Here is a 15,947-nt window from a genome sequence, read left to right on the forward strand (position 1 = left end):
TACCGTTTTGCGACGTTTTGCGTTTTGCGGTGAACGTGAGGGCGGCATGTTCTCTTCCAGGCAGGAGACGAGAGTCAGACCTCCACGTCTGAGCACGAGCGGACGGTAACCAATCAGGAGTAGCCACAGCGTGTTTGGAAACAACCCTCCTCCTCACAAAAGTCCCGTATGACAGCCAGCAGAAAGACACCAGTCTAGATTCAGCCAAGTCCCACAAGTTTCTTCTTCGACGAGACAGTTTGCGTCGTTTTCTTTTATCTGCTGATAAATTGTATCAGGAGCACTCTTATTTTGACGACTAGCTAGTGTAGTGAGTAGCCTAACAGTATCATCCTAAGAACGAGACTACAACTAGGGAAACAGCAAAAATGGATGTGGGAGATTCTCAACAAAAGACGATTACTATTTTTATAAAAACGCCTAACCAAGCTCAGGAGGACCGAACCGTCGAACACGTCTATCTGGACTGGACTATAAAGGACCTAAAGACGCATTTGTCGACTGTTTTCACAACTAAACCGGTGAGTTATTATAAGGTGGATAACTTAACTGGCCAATTTTAGCGGAAGTTGTTAGCTCGTGTGATAGGCAGCTCAACGCTGTGTTCTGGAATGTCGTGACATTAGCCAGCTGACTGAGTCAAGAAGGCTGCCAGTTAACGGCTCACACACAGCTCACAACAAACCTGCACGAGTATTACGAACTTTTTAAGGATTTCTGTTAACGTTTTATAGGTTAAACTGTCCCCACCAGGTATCATTTATAGGAAAAAGCAGGTCATAACTGTAAATAGTTTGGGATAACCTGTTGACTTCACATTATATAGGCTACTTCTTAAACTCTTTTATATGTGTGAAGCACCTGTGTTTGAAATGAGCCTGCTATATAACCAAATATTTTTAGGCTTTGTTTATCCCAACATGAGGCTTGGATTGTGACACATGTCACACGTGTATGATGATAATAAAATGGCAACAATTTTCATTCGACTCCATTACAGAATACTAGCTGAGTTAAGTTGCATTGTTTTTTTAATCAGGGCAGCAGTTTTCAGATTACATTATGTGTACATAATACACTTACATAATTGCAGAAGGGTTCTCGACTGTTTTAGAAAGAAGTGGCTGATCTTTAATGCAATACAATACATTTCCCATTATCAGCAACCATTCATCCAATGTTCAAAAGTCACCTTCTGTTTACTAATGTGATATCATTTTAAAAGGCTAACTGAGAAAACATTGGAGAATATCGAATTATCCAAATAATATTGGAGTCTATAATGGAGTAGAATGGAAATTTCTAAGTGACCCCAAACTTTTGACCAGTAGTGTAGGGCAGCCAAGTTTCATCCTCCCTGGAAAATTGCAGGCTTGAAGGGCACAGTGTCCATCCTGGCTGCTGTTGAGATGACAGATGAGAATAGATCTAGGCCTCAGTGGAAAAGAGGGGATGCTGATGCAAAGTGTACAGATAAGGCAGGGCCAGGCATTCAAATATATTCATCCAAGTGACAAGCCAGGTCCCAGGGTAAAGTTAAAGGAATACACCACCGTTTGTTGAAATAGGGTCATTCACCGTTTGTTGAAATAGGGTTATTCACCGTTTGTTGAAATAGGGTTATTCACCGTCTCCTTTATATTTATATAGGTGGGCAAATGCATTTTTGTCTTAGTGCATGCATTGTCTTAGTCCGGCAGCGCGGCCGCTAGCTTAGTTTAGCGTAGTGAATGGAATCCTTTGTTGCTGGTTAGCATGTTGTGAGTAAAAGTGAGCCAACAAAAAAACAAACAATCTAATTACTTCTTGTGGCCTGCGTAATCACAACGAGTACAAATAGCAATGCAGATTAAGACTAGACGATTTCGTAGGCAGATATTGACTTGGGACTATATTGGGTGGAAGCACAGACGAAGCACTGCTACTTTGGCACAGAGATATCACGCAGCAACTCTGTGTGAGTACAGGTCTAATATGGGTCGATCTATCCCGTAAAATAACCACGCGTCATGTTTCCAATAATCACTTACAGCTGTTTTTATTGGGTCCATTCAGCTTTTCCCAGTTGACTTTATCGCACCGAAAAAAAGTTGAGGACTGCAGGATGGATCAACGCCGAGAAATCCTCGGTAGCTGTGACACAACTGTGGGCACGCTCATCTTGATCTACACGTTGAGCCTCGTCATCGATGGCAGTACCTTGTCCCACTCGCCACAGCACAGACACTCTATTTCAGTCGGCATAGGTTGGCATATTCCCCCACACTCACACCACCAGTTCGTGTTGGCTCTCATCCTCACGTCCTCAGGCTGTTGAGCGATCGCAAACTCCTCCTCCTGTCGTTCTATTTCCAAAGCACGCAGCCCCTCTTCTGAAAACTCTGGTTTGTAGAGGTACGGTTCTGGATCTTGACTGTCTGAGAATTCATCCTCTTCGTCTCTCACAAAATCCGCTATGTTCATTGCCATTCACTGTCTACTGTAGGAAAAATAGCCAGCTAATATTCACGCCGGTATGTTGACGGAAGTTGTGGGTTTTCAGGTGCTGCATGATATCTCTGCGCCCAAGTAGCAGTGCTTCGCCTGTGCTTCCACCCAGTATAGTCCCAAATCAATATCTGCCTAGGAAATCATCTAGTCTTAATCTGCAGTGCTATTTGTACTCATTGTTGAAGGAAAAAATATGACCGATTCTGCTCAGGCTCAAAAGGCCAGCGTTTTCTGACTCCACTTGGTCACTTCTCAAGCTACCTCTGTGTTCGTTGACTGGTAGACCAGAAAATAATACTCAGGATTCGCTCAGTTAAATTTAACAAAGCTTTAGTAAAGGATATTGCAAGCAGAATACAACTTATGCATCATGACAAACAGGTACCCATGTATAAGGACCAGACCCCCTTTAAGATATGCTCTTTCTTGTCCTAACGCCAACAGTCTGTCCGGGAATCTGGTCCCGTCCTATCCTCTGCCCTACTCTTTTATCCTTCTCCAGGTTCCTCCTTTCGTCATGGTGTCAGTGCCGCTAATCAGTTGGTTATACCTCAGATGTTCTGTCCCCCGTGAAGATAGCGAAATATGCGCAAGCCCTGGAATCACTCTTGTTCGCTCCTCCTCTCCTGGCCTCAAGATTGTCTGTCACTATTAGATATTATACTGGGTGCATTCTGTCCCAAATGTTTTATCAGGAGCAATTTGCTCCTTCTGCAAATGTCTTATCTTACACAGGCCAGACAAGATGAGAGAGCGAAAGCGATTCCCAGACGTTCAAGACATTCTATTCTTAACACAATATATTTCTACATTGTTAATACGCAGGCTACAAGAAGTAATTAGGTTATTTATTTATTTTTTGGCTCACTTTTATTCACGACATGCTAACCGGCAACATAGGATTCCATTCACTGCACTAAGCTAAGCTAGCAGCGGCGCTGCCAGACTAAGACAACGCATGCACTGAGACAAAAATGCGTTTGCCCACATATACAAATATAGAGGAGACGGTGAATAACCCTATTTCAACAAACGGTGGCTTATTCCTTTAATGATTTCTGATCAAGCCTGTCATTTCTTGGGAAAATTAGCCATGGGCTTTAGCTGAGACAGGGCTGAGTCACCAGTATTAGGCTGATTTAAATCCTGGCTCATCTGCAGTGCAGGTAATATTAAAATATAATAGCCTAGGCCAACATGCAAACATAATTGAGACAATTATAAAGCTGCGTGCCCCATAATAATAATAATAATAATAATAATAATCCTTTCAAAAACAATAGGTTCCTTGCACTTTCAATAGGGTTCTACCGCTTCGGGGTCTTAACCCTATTTTTTGACCAATTATCGACCTGGCCGATATTTGGCAATTTGCTGATCAGCTGTATCTGTGTTTTATTTGCCTTTTATTAACAAATAAAGTTAATTAACTATAAAGTGTGCTACTTTGGCTCCGCTACAGCTCTGTAAGCAGTATGCAACACCTGCAAACAAACTGAAGTTCAGGAAGCTATTTTTGTTGTGTATTATGTTTTAAATTTTCAGTTTTATTAAATAATTGCTTAAAGCATTTAAACAAAATGTTGTGTGTTGGAGTTTGTACCATTCCAAAATGTTAATTTTGACTAAAAGATTTTCATTTTGACATTTAAATGCATATCTGTTCCAAATATCGGTTTCATTAACTACTAATAATCGGTATTGGTATTGGTATTGGCCCGGAAAACCAGTATAGGTCGACCCATAGTAAGAACCCAACTTGATGCAAAGCCATTGCTTTGTTTTGTTTTGATTGGCTCATGGTCACTAAGTAGATGAAAGCCAGCACAGGCAAAGTTTGACAACACAAATGTTCCACTCAGCAGCTGTCTTGTCATGCCCTGTCGTTTTTTTTATTTTATTTTTTTATCACTGGCATCTGCAGAAATATAACCGTTTTAATTACCTGAAACCTACTTGTTTTCTGTAGGCTGTGAGTGACCAGAGACTCATCTATGCTGGTAAACTGCTGCCCGATCATCTGCACATCAAAGAACTCTTCAGACAAGTATGTGTGACAATATGTTTGTCTGTTTGCAAGTGCACATGGCTATGCTTACAATCATTACTTTGGCATGGTATTTTTGGCGGGCTCTTATTCAAATCGAGGGTCAAAGGACAGAGGGCCTTGAGGCAAATTGTTGTTTTGTAATATTGAGCTATATAAATAAAATTAGAATACATTTTCTTAGACCCTTATGTCACTGAAGTTATACACGTACTTCCTGCAAAACCGGATATTGGTGAACATCAAAAGTTGATTATATGCCTTTTATACTGGCGGTAAATTGGCGAGAGAGGTTCAATCTAGCCTACCTTTCTCTCACTGACCTTTTTTGATAATAAATAGCCGGTAATAATAGGATCTACATTAGGCTTTGGCCTGTGTAAACATTTTCTAACCGGTTTGATCTTAAGCCAGACACTGGGAGTTTTACCACTAGGTGTCACATTTGACCCGCAGGTGGCAGGCCCGCTAGCTAAGAAAGCTAAAGTAAATGTTCGGGCATGTCAGCCCTCATGGACAGACGAGTGGGGTTTTGTGTTTCAGAAGGGCTGTGATGTGTGTACGTTGTCTGTTAAACTTGATTTTGAGACCAAACATGAGAGAACCTGGCTGAATCCATCAAACATGCAATGTCCAGGCATAGGAAGCAAGCTAACTCCCTCAAAGCAGTCAGCTGGCTAAGTTGTGGAAATGTTTTTCTCACACATCGCCAGCGGTGTCTGAGTCCGTCTTTGTACTTGGCCTAATTCGGGGGGTTGATTATCACATATTTTTTTGAATTGTCTGTCAAACAAGCCGGATGGGTGGTATGTGACGCACCATCATGAGTCCATTAATGAGACACATTTCTGTGATTACTTCACAGCTCTGTAACAGCAGGACAGTTGAGTGTCTGTGCTTGGTTTACATGTCTGTAATAACAGCCGGACAGTTGCGTGTATGTGGTTACTTTACATACTAATAGCAGGACAGTTGAGTGTATGTGGTTACTTTGTGTCTGTAATAACAGCAGGATTGTTGAATGTGAAGTGAGGATAGCGCTGTCGGTAGACACCTGTGTTTTTCATCAGATAATGATAAGATATATATGATAAAATCTTACGTGAAATCATCTTTTGACTAAAATGACAAGATTATTGGTTTTGGCGAGACTATCCATCCATCCATCTTTATCTGCTTATCCAGGGTGGGGTTGTGGGGGCAGCAGCTCCAACAGGGGACCCCAAACTTTCCTTTCCCGAGCCACATTAACCAGCTCTGACTGGGAGATCCCGAGGCGTTCCCAGGCCAGGGTGGAGATATATTCTCTCCACCTAGTCCTGGGTCTTCACCGAGGCCTCCTCACAGCAGTTCTGGCAAGATTAGGTTAACTGAAATGTTCAATATAATAATTTGGGGGCCCCAGGCAAACTGTGTCTTGCTTTACTTTTCACCCTTTCTCTTTCTGAGAATGTTGGCATTGGCAGTGGCAGAAGGACTACTCAAAACATTTTTATTGTTTTGAGCAAGTAAAACTATTAATAGTACAACTATTAATACCGCACAGTACAAGTCCTGCATACCTAAAGTGAAAAGTTAAAGAGAGGCATCTTCAGCTAGTATACTTAGTTTCTTCACGTTTGCTCAAGGTGGCACTTTCAACTCTAATATAATGCTGAATAGTAGTAAAATCTGTATCTGCAACGTGAAATGTTACTGATTACATTTCTCTCTAGTAGTACAATGTTTTCCTCCGAAGTATTACAAAGTAAGTTAGTAGTATATAGTTGGGTTGAATATCAGTTGCTTTGGGGGCCTTCTGTAAGTTATTTCAGGGTACAATGGTTCTGGAGAAAGCTGGAAGCAGCAATATAGGAGGCCAAGCAATCAACCTGTTTCCAACAGGCATGTTTTGAACTGGCTCTACACTAGTTGAGATAAACTGCAAAAACATTTGGGTGTCACCCTGACCTGGAATTTGTTGTCTGTTGAATGAAGGACACACAGTCCCTCTTTTCTTCACCGCCCTGCTCTGTTGTCTTTTCATACTGACAAGTTTAATAGGTTTAATTATGTTGAATGTAAAGGATTGAATGTATCAGTGTGTTTTATCATGCAGCTTTTCTAATCTGGCATTTATCTCCACTCTCTCAGACTGACTCCATTCCCACACTGCACCTGGTGTGTGCTTTTAGGATTCCATCCCAAGAACCCCTTGGAGCTAGACCTAAGGTGAGAGATGATGTTTACTTATATTCAACTTTCCACAGAACCTAGGCCGTGTTTTAATCCAGATCAAGGTTAGCTGTTAAATATATCAATTCCAACTGTTTTTATAAATGCTTCAGTTATTTTTTTTTGTGTTTTTACGAATTAAACATACATAGAGCAGCTCTGTGGGATTGTAGAGGTGCTCCAGCCTTCTCAAAGCCCACAGTGGAGTAGAACTGACTTCAGCTGTCGTCCTGCAGAACTCAACTACAGTTTAGAGATCAAAAGCCGCTAAAGCACTTTAGTTTCAAAACCCTTTCAAGTGTCCGGCTCTGCCTCAACTAATGCCGCAAAACTTCAGAGTGGTTTATTGTCCCAGAGGGGAAATTTGTCTTGGACATAGTGCTACAATCTGTTGCTTCACAACATAAACATGTAACAGAAAAAACATCTAAAATCAACAAAAAATGTAATCAACATAAACATATGATCAACAAAGTGTCCTAGGACACAAAAGAAGGACACACATGACAGCACAACATCCTAAGAATTAACTGTAATAATTAAATGTAAATGGACTGTATTTATATAGCGCTTTTCTAGTCTAACGACTAATCAAAGCGCTTTTACATAGTACAAGAACCATTCACCATTCATACACTGTTGCCGAGGGTGCGGTACAAGTTGCCACCTGCTCATCAGATAAACATTCACACACATTTACACTCAGATGCGCATGCGATCGGGGGCAACTCGGGGTTCAGTGTCTTGCCCAAGGACACTTCGACATGGGACTGCAGGGCCAGGGATCGAACCACCAACCTTCCGGTTGGCAGGCAACCGCTCTACCGTGCACAAAGTGCTGGTGTATTTATTGCACCCCTGCTCTGCTGTGCTAAGATTTACTACATTACAGCAGCTTGATGGACGTTGGGATAAACGATAACTTTAGTCTGTTTGTTTTACATCTCGGCACACAGAATCTTCTTCCTGATGGCAGAAGTTCATATTCGGGAAAGAGAGGGTATAGAGAGTCTGCAGTGATTCTTTCGGCTTGTTTTCTAACAGCTTGCTCGTACAGGCTCTGTATAGGCTTGTACGCTTTCCTCCCTATTATCCTCATAGCTGTCTTGTGTGTGCTGACCAGCCTTCTTTTTAGCTGCACTGTTAAGTTGCCAAACCATGCTGTGATTCCATATCTGATAACGCTCTCCAGAATCGCCCGGTAGAACACGAGCATGTTCTGGCTGCTTACTCCATACAGTCTCAGTCGCCTTAGAAAGTATAATCTCTGCTGTAGTCTATTGCGTAGGTGGCCAATGTGTGTTTTCCAGCAGAGAAGATTGTCTATATGGACACCTAAGATGTTACCTGGGTGATTTCCTGATTCTTTTTTATTTTTTTTATGACTACTGGCTCATGGTCAATCACTTGCCTTGGGTCAAGGACCAGCTCCTGTGTTTTTGTGACATATAAGATGGTTAGTGTAACACCACTTGATAAAAGTGTCTATCTCATCGTGGTACACAGAAGGGTTTATGTCCTTCTGGAGAAGGCTCAGAATTGCTGTATCGTCTGCAAATTTTATAATCTAATTATTTGGATGAACTTTCGTGCTAGAATGGGTAAACCCAGCCCGATCTGCCGGCGAGAAGCGACCAAGCAGCAACCCGTTGATGCCACTGTCGCTGCTACGTCACCCGGATCGTTGCTCTGATTGGTTGAAGGACTATCCAATTGCGTACAGAGTCATTTGAACTATGCCCGTTGATCACGCCTCTTGTGCAGTAAAAAAAACAGAGCAGACTCCCCAGACTAATGTTCAATCTTAAAAGATTGAGCTTGGTCTGGTGATAGCCAGACTGCTTTCCTGCAGTCATTGGTGTACAATGTGAGAAGTATGGGTGATTCCACAGAAACTTGTGGAACCCCTGTGTTGCTATGTTTGACCTCTGACAGCGTAACACTGACTATCACCTGTTGTGTCCTGTTAGTTAAAAATGACCGTTTGATCAGGGCAGGGATTAGGGCAGGGTTAACATGCATATCATTCCGTTTCTGTAAAAGCAGATAGGGTTTGTACGGTTTAAAACGCTGAACTAAAATCGAGAAATAATATTCTAGTATAGGCTTTTGTATCCTCAAGGTGTTTAGAGGTAAGATTCGAAATGCAGAGGATAGCATCTTCAGTACTGTGTTCATGTTTATAGGCAAATTGCTGCGTGTCTAACACTGGCTCAACCTCTGCCTTAAGCTGGGACACTACAAATTTCTCAAGGCATTTCATTACGATAGAAGTCAAAGCTATGGGACGAAAGTCATTATTCACTGTGGCAGAGGGCCGTACACCCATTTAGTAAAAACTCCTCTCTACAGACTTTGGATTTGCTGTAGTGCTGGGTAACAGATATTGCTCAAATTTTAAACAAATTCTTCTTGCCTTTGCAGACAAAAGAGACCGAACAGCCACGGCCCTCCAGTCCGAGGACCATGGCAGCCTCTGCTTCACCCAGTCCCGGCAGCCCCTCCACCATAGTCCAGAGTTCCAGCACACCGAAGCTGAGACAGAGGAGACAGACCTCTTCAGCTGCTGCTCCAGCTCACACGCATACCCCAGCCTCTCCACCAGGAACTCCTTCATGGTCTGCTCCTGGAATGTAGGTCATAATGCAAGAAATTATGTTTTTATTTTATTTAGTTTCATTAGCATCACCACACATCAAATTTTAGCAGTACAGATCTGTTTAGGATATATATATATTTTTTTTTTTTTTACTTTTTTTAACAACTGAAAGAAATTTGATGTCAACATACATTGTTATTAAATTAAAAACAAAGCTGTTTTCTTACTTCAAATCACACTTAATCAGGGCTTTAGGCATGGCCTGAAAAAGTTACTCTGTAGTAGAGCTGTCAATCTTTCTCTATAATACAAATATATAAAGGCTAACGATGCTCGGTTAGCACAATGACAGCATGTTAGAAAGCACAGCCGAAATGATCGTCCTAAACGGAGTAACATTAGTGTTAGCCACCATCCTAATGGCATTGATAACTAAGCCAAACGTTGCTGTCAGTCTACTATTTTAGTGGTTTATAAGCAACCTGTTGCTTGCAGATTGTCACGTTACTGAGAATACAACTATTAGAAGTTAATGTGTGAAGTTGAAGCGGACTGACAGCTGAAGGGCAGCTAAGGTTAGCATTAGCTGTCTCCAAGAAGCTCCCAGCTCCCTATAACTCGCGACGCAGTTAGGTAACAAGAACGAGCTAATGATAACATAAGCATTTTCGCTCGGTGGAAGCCAAGTTTAAATTCATGTTAAAACAGTACGTCCATCCTTCTTTAGATTCCCAGTCGCAGCCTGTCCTTTCCTCTCTACTAACGTCAATCGGTCTCTCTACTGTAATGTTAGCTCTGTGCCTGAAGATCTCACACTGCCTTGTGTTGCTCACTCCCGCTAACTTATTGTTCTCCAGACATGCCCTTACAAAAGTATTTTGTTTTCATATGTGGATAACGTTAGGCCAAGGTGAGAAGGGCGAGAGTCGCTAATGTCAGCCAACACCTTTTTTATAAAAAAAACAATCGAATAGTAATTTCATCATTAATATAGTATTGTGGGTTTTTACTATTCAAATTATGTTTGACTTTCAGAATAACTCCCCCATAGGTGGCCACAGGGGGCCAAGGGGAGGTCTCTCTTGAGAATGAGACATAGCGTCCCTTTTAGCTCAATGGCGCTATCGGGAACACCACTGTTGTAACCATGTTGTTTCCGGGAAAATCCTGATGTTGTAGTCCACAATTGATTTGAATGGTGATCCGATTTAAGCCGACCCAGGTGCGGCGCACTGCGAGGGCCAACTGAGGAGACGAGGGGAACATCCCACACTGAGTGGCTATAAGCCGAGTTAAGACTGCGCGGACCCAGCCGCTAAGAAGTGCAAGAATATTTTCGGTTTATTATGAGTTTTCAGTTTTCCTTTTGTATGACGCAGCAAAAAAGTTGTAGCATGACGTGTTTGAGTTAATTTGCCTAAAGATGTCGCAACTCAAACAAATGCAAACATCAAACAAGCAGATACTCTAATTAGATATGTTAAATAAATAAAAAAATTGCACTCCCTTCTAATATAACTATAGAAGATGAAGTATAAATAAAAAGTGGATATGATATATTTTGTTGTTGTTACTATGTAACCTGTCTCTTAGACTTCACTGTATAAAGGTTACAGTGTTGAACAGACATTAACATTCTGTCATTCCGTGCAGGCCTGGAGCACCACAGATGACCCAACCAGCCTTTCCCACCTATTCTCTGTACAGCCCTCAACAGCTACTGTGGCTCCAGCATGTCTACGCTAGACAGTATTACATGCAATAGTGAGTTTTCATTTATAAACTTTTAAATCCTACTACTTTTCCGTTTGTGTTAGGGTTGAGTTATTTTAGCCTCACACACTCTCATTGTGGTCTGACATGGCTGTTGACAACTTTGTCCAGCTAGTTACTTTTGATATTTGTCTAATTTCTGAACAGCCACGCAGCACTGGTCGCAGCAGGCACTGTCCCCTCTGCACCAGTTACAACCATTGGCCAGTATCCTCCTGTTCCCGCCCACCAAGCGCCTGTCCCAAACCCCTTGGCCAATCAGAACCCCATCGACAACCTGCCAGCAAATCAGAACCAGGGCGGCGCTTTCATCAACCCCGGGGAAGCCAACCAGAACATGAGGATGAACGCACAGGGCGGGCCTGTAATGGAGGACGAGGAGAATATGGAGCGCGATTGGCTGGACTGGTTGTACTCTGCTGCAAGATTCGGCATTTTGGCTGTAATTGTGTACTTCAACTCCAACCTGAGTCGCTTTATCCTGGTGATGAGCACCCTACTCCTCATGTACCTGTAAGTTTAATCTGTTGCTTACAGCTTTGCACCTTTTTACATTTTCAAGTCCAACTACCAAACTTGGCTGAAATGCTTCACTACACTGCTGTGGGTTGAGTGACTTACTTTGAAGCACTCCACTGTGGAGCTCTCAACATTACTGGCTCTTATCTTACATTCGTGTTTTCAACCAGAGTCTCGAAAGCAAGGGCAAATGCTCAATTCACCATATTAATCATTTAAAACAACTCAAAAGCAGGGTTGTTTGAGTTGTCCACTAAAGCCTGTCTATGTCTGATTTTAAACAGCAGTGCGCCATACATGTTACTGCTTATTGTGAAATGTAGGTATAAAATCATTAGAAATAGGAGCATAGTAGCATCTCTGGTATAAATGATTAACTTGCTCTGTTTCACTTAATAAACAAAGTAGATGATGTATAAGCCTTCATCATCTATTCAGCCTTCACGATGTGTACCCTTGAAACCTGTTATACCAAAGCTTTATATTAGAACAAACCACTGAAAGCAGTTAGAGTTTAATGTATTGGTTGTGGTGAAAGTAAAAATCCAACTTTTGTGGCCCATTGTTAAAAGTATCTACATCTATATTTTACAGTGCTTGTCTTGTGAAATATGTTTGAGAATAATAGAGAGCTTGCAGACAGTAAGTTACCTGCTATAGTGGCTTTGTGGAGTTAACAAGATGTGTGGGTAAACATTTGCTTGGTGATTGATGCTGATTTCAGACTGTCTTTTTGAATTTGGACTGAGGTCCTCATGTGCTGCTGGCTTACTAGCCTGGTAGAACCCATGTAACAGTAGTAGAGGTGAAACGATTAGTCAATAAAATAAGTTTATTAACAAAAAATATTCAGCAGCAATTTTCATAAACTTTGAAATCAGTTGTCAAGGAAGAATTCCAAACAATAGTTTCAGCATCTCTAGTGTGAGGATCTGCTGTTTTATTATTGTAAATGAAATATGTTTGGGTTTTGGACATGTTTTTCGCTAACAAAACAAAATTGGAAGATGTCACCTTGGACATTTTATAGACTAACAAATTGTCAATTAATTGGAAAACATTAGCTGTTCAGTTGTCCCGGACCCTGGGTCAAGAGAGAACCCTCTAACCTTTAAATAATCTGCTGGAATAATTTGTCAGAAATACATTTGTGAAAACATTATATAGTATTTGTGTCGCATGAAAGCTTATTCTTTTTTATTTAACTAATCCCTTCCCTAAAATAGTGGTCAAACAATTGTACTTTCCCTCTCTGCGCAGCGACAAAATAACCTTTTACAAAACAATAGGTTCCTCGCACTTTCAGTACTAGGGACTGTTGGGCCCATGGCACTCATGCTAAGGCCCTAATAATAATAATAATAATAATAATAAAGCATGACTCCTAGGCCTCTTGGGCTTTCACCCCTAAAAATCAGAGCACTTTCAAATAGAGTGTCACGTGTCCTCAAAGACTTTTCAACTGGGGTTTTTTTTAATCATTTTTTATCAAATCATATTATTGAGCTCTACACTGCATACTAAAAAAGCTGCACTGACAAACTGTTGTTTTGTGACCCCAACCAGTGTTTAGGTGATGTGACACCAATGGAAAATTAATAAAAGTTTGCAAATCTACACATCTTTATGTGTAGTCGAGTGGAGGAAATTAAACGTTGCCTCAATTTTGACATTACTAGTTTTAGATAAGTTTCTTTTAAATTTCTTTTAAATAAGTGTTTCCCTCAAAAGATAGTTCATGGCCTTTTTAGTTTATAACTGTTGGATGACTTTAACCCGAGAACTTGCTTTTTGATGTTCACAAAAAGCTTTTGCAAGACTTTTTTCACATTGATATGAATTAAAAAATCCTTACTTTTTTTCTCCTCCACAGACACACTGTTGGTTGGTTTCCTTTCAGAAGGCGAGTACAGGTCCAAGGACCCAACCATCTCCCACCCCCTGAGGTCCAGCAGAACGAGAACAGGAACCCAAATCCAGTAAGAAAATTCCCAGATTCTCTGCTCTGATTTACCTCCATTTACCTTTTTTATAAAACTTACATCCTCTTATCTCAGTAATTTAAGGCCTGTTTCCATAACATGACATTCTGGCTACAGGTCTAGTCTATAACCTGTATGTGGGCATATGTATGTACCACAATACCACCGCAGAATATAATCTAATCAATGTAGGCCCAATAAATCAATATAGGTGCATCTGTGAATTGAAAAAGTATACTTTAGCTGAAAAACACTTTCAAAACCCACTGCCATGAATCATCATTTATATGATGACTTTGTTTTCCGTCTATTCAGGTAGACGAGCTTGCTGACAGACAAAGGGAGGAACCTGCTGCTGCACTGGACGGATTGGACAGACAAGGACCAATGATGGCAGTTTTAGTGCCTCCTCACAGAGTGTCAGTCATGTGGACGGCCTGGGTTTTCTTCAAAACCTTCTTCTCCTCCCTCATACCTGAGGTACCTCAGGGTATGGCCAACTGACCGGCCAACTGACCACCAAGGAAAGACGATTGATAGAGACAGCAGACTTTTTTCTTTTATATTTACAATGAGGAACAATATTCTCTGGAGCTGTCAACTCAAGAATAAATAAAAGCAAGGGAATTGTACATGTGCATATCAACAATGACTGGAACCTCCCTATTGAAACAGGACAGTAGCTTGAGCTAAGTTAAAACACCAGTAAAATAAAGCAATGCCAGCCCTTTTGAATTTCCAAAAATGTGGACTGGAAACTAAGGTCACAACACCAAGGTTTTTTTTGCTGTGATAAGACTTTGTAAGACAAGTACAGCTACCTGGACGGTTCCCTTATCTATGAAACAATAGTAGGTGGCAGCTGAGGATATAATGCAAAAACCTTTTAGCTGACACTGTTGGACTATTGGGCCTAACTTATTCTTACTGTGAGGAGATCTATATACATGGGCTTTCTGATCCTCTAGAATTCAAAATCAGCTTGTCTAAGTTTTCATAACTAATGTGATCCAGATCAATACTCTTATACAATAAATGGACTACAATGTGTTGCTTTTCTAGTCTTAACTACTTGGAAGTGCTTTTACATATTACAGGCACCATTAACATGAATTGCTCCCGATGCTGCGCCATCGGGAGCAATTCGGGATTCAGTGTCTTGCCCAAGGACACTTCCACATGTAGACTGCAGTGCCAGTGATCGGACTACCAACCTTCCAATTGGTAGACGACCACTCTACCACCTTAGCCACAGATGCCCCAATACATGTATAAGTATTTTTTTATATATATATATATATATATATATATATATATATATATATATATATATATATATATATATATATATATATATATATATATATATATATATTTTGGCCGTTGAAGTGAAAATTCACCCACAGACAGAACTCGGTACTTATCTTATAGCTTACTTCTCTACATTCTGTTTTTCCAGGGACAGATTTGTTTTGGTCTTTACAAACTGTCCATGCATGGAGCCTGGGTCTGATTACAGCTTTAAAAGTAGGGCAGTTGTTGTTTTCACTTGTTTGACAGACAAGCTTCTGACTGGAAGCATAGAAAGCCTGAAAGGATTTGAGCTGAATTGGTTACAGTGTTTGACTTTGACAACAATCTGTCTGAATTATCTATCCGAAATCAGTTGAGCAGAAACTGACCATGACCGGAACTTCAGTTTACACAGCTGGACAAGTAAAATCATGAGCAAAAGTCATGATTCACAAAATTGAAAATAACATTGTACGACTTTTCTTTACCAGTTCTGTTTTGGGTGAATTTTCCTATTAAGCATTTGATTGAGCGTTTGCTTCAACCTGCAGCGTTCAAAAATGGTTTTGTCTCCTCCCGAATCTTTGGTCTGAACTGAGCTATATATATATATACATACATACATACATACATACATACATACATACATACATACACACACACCACAACGAGAAGTTTTGGGGTCGCACTTGTTTTAGCTGTGGATAGTTATAGCAGCGAAGTTGTTGCACATGCCACAATGCCTGTAATAAAATAACATAATTTACAAAGATATAGAGTGTGTGTGCGTTTTTGTGTAGTATTATTTCTTCTCACAATTTGAAACTGCCTCTAAAAACGGGCAAATCTCAACGAACCACCGAGTTGCTCCTCCTTATTTGGCTCTAGTCTCTACCTTTGTCACGCCCCAACATGTACATAGGCTACACCACTGATCTGAGTCTTCTGAATAGGTCGCGCAGATCTCAGAAATTATATACAGTATCTCACAAAAGTGAGTACACCCCTCACATTTTAGTAAATATTTCAT

General features: G+C 40.8%; 1 protein-coding gene across 2 annotated transcripts; it reads left to right on the top strand.

Moving 5' to 3' along the window:
• The first annotated feature begins 93 nt into the window (after positions 1-93).
• Positions 94-14,256, top strand: herpud1 (homocysteine-inducible, endoplasmic reticulum stress-inducible, ubiquitin-like domain member 1). 2 transcript variants are annotated; one of them, XM_078257715.1, is made up of 8 exons: positions 105-521; positions 4,460-4,537; positions 6,671-6,748; positions 9,176-9,384; positions 11,004-11,114; positions 11,271-11,636; positions 13,516-13,621; positions 13,940-14,256. In XM_078257715.1, the coding sequence occupies exons 1-8, from the start codon at positions 369-371 to the stop codon at positions 14,126-14,128; spliced, it is 1,290 nt and encodes a 429-aa protein (XP_078113841.1). In that variant the 5' UTR covers positions 105-368; the 3' UTR covers positions 14,129-14,256. The 2 variants fall into 2 exon arrangements, with proteins under 2 accessions (XP_078113842.1, XP_078113841.1); XM_078257716.1 differs by lacking the exon at positions 4,460-4,537 and having other exon boundaries at positions 94-521.
• Positions 14,257-15,947: the final 1,691 nt, after the last annotated feature.

Source organism: Sander vitreus, chromosome 8 (genome assembly GCF_031162955.1).
Source record: "Sander vitreus isolate 19-12246 chromosome 8, sanVit1, whole genome shotgun sequence".
Lineage (NCBI taxonomy): Eukaryota > Metazoa > Chordata > Actinopteri > Perciformes > Percidae > Sander > Sander vitreus.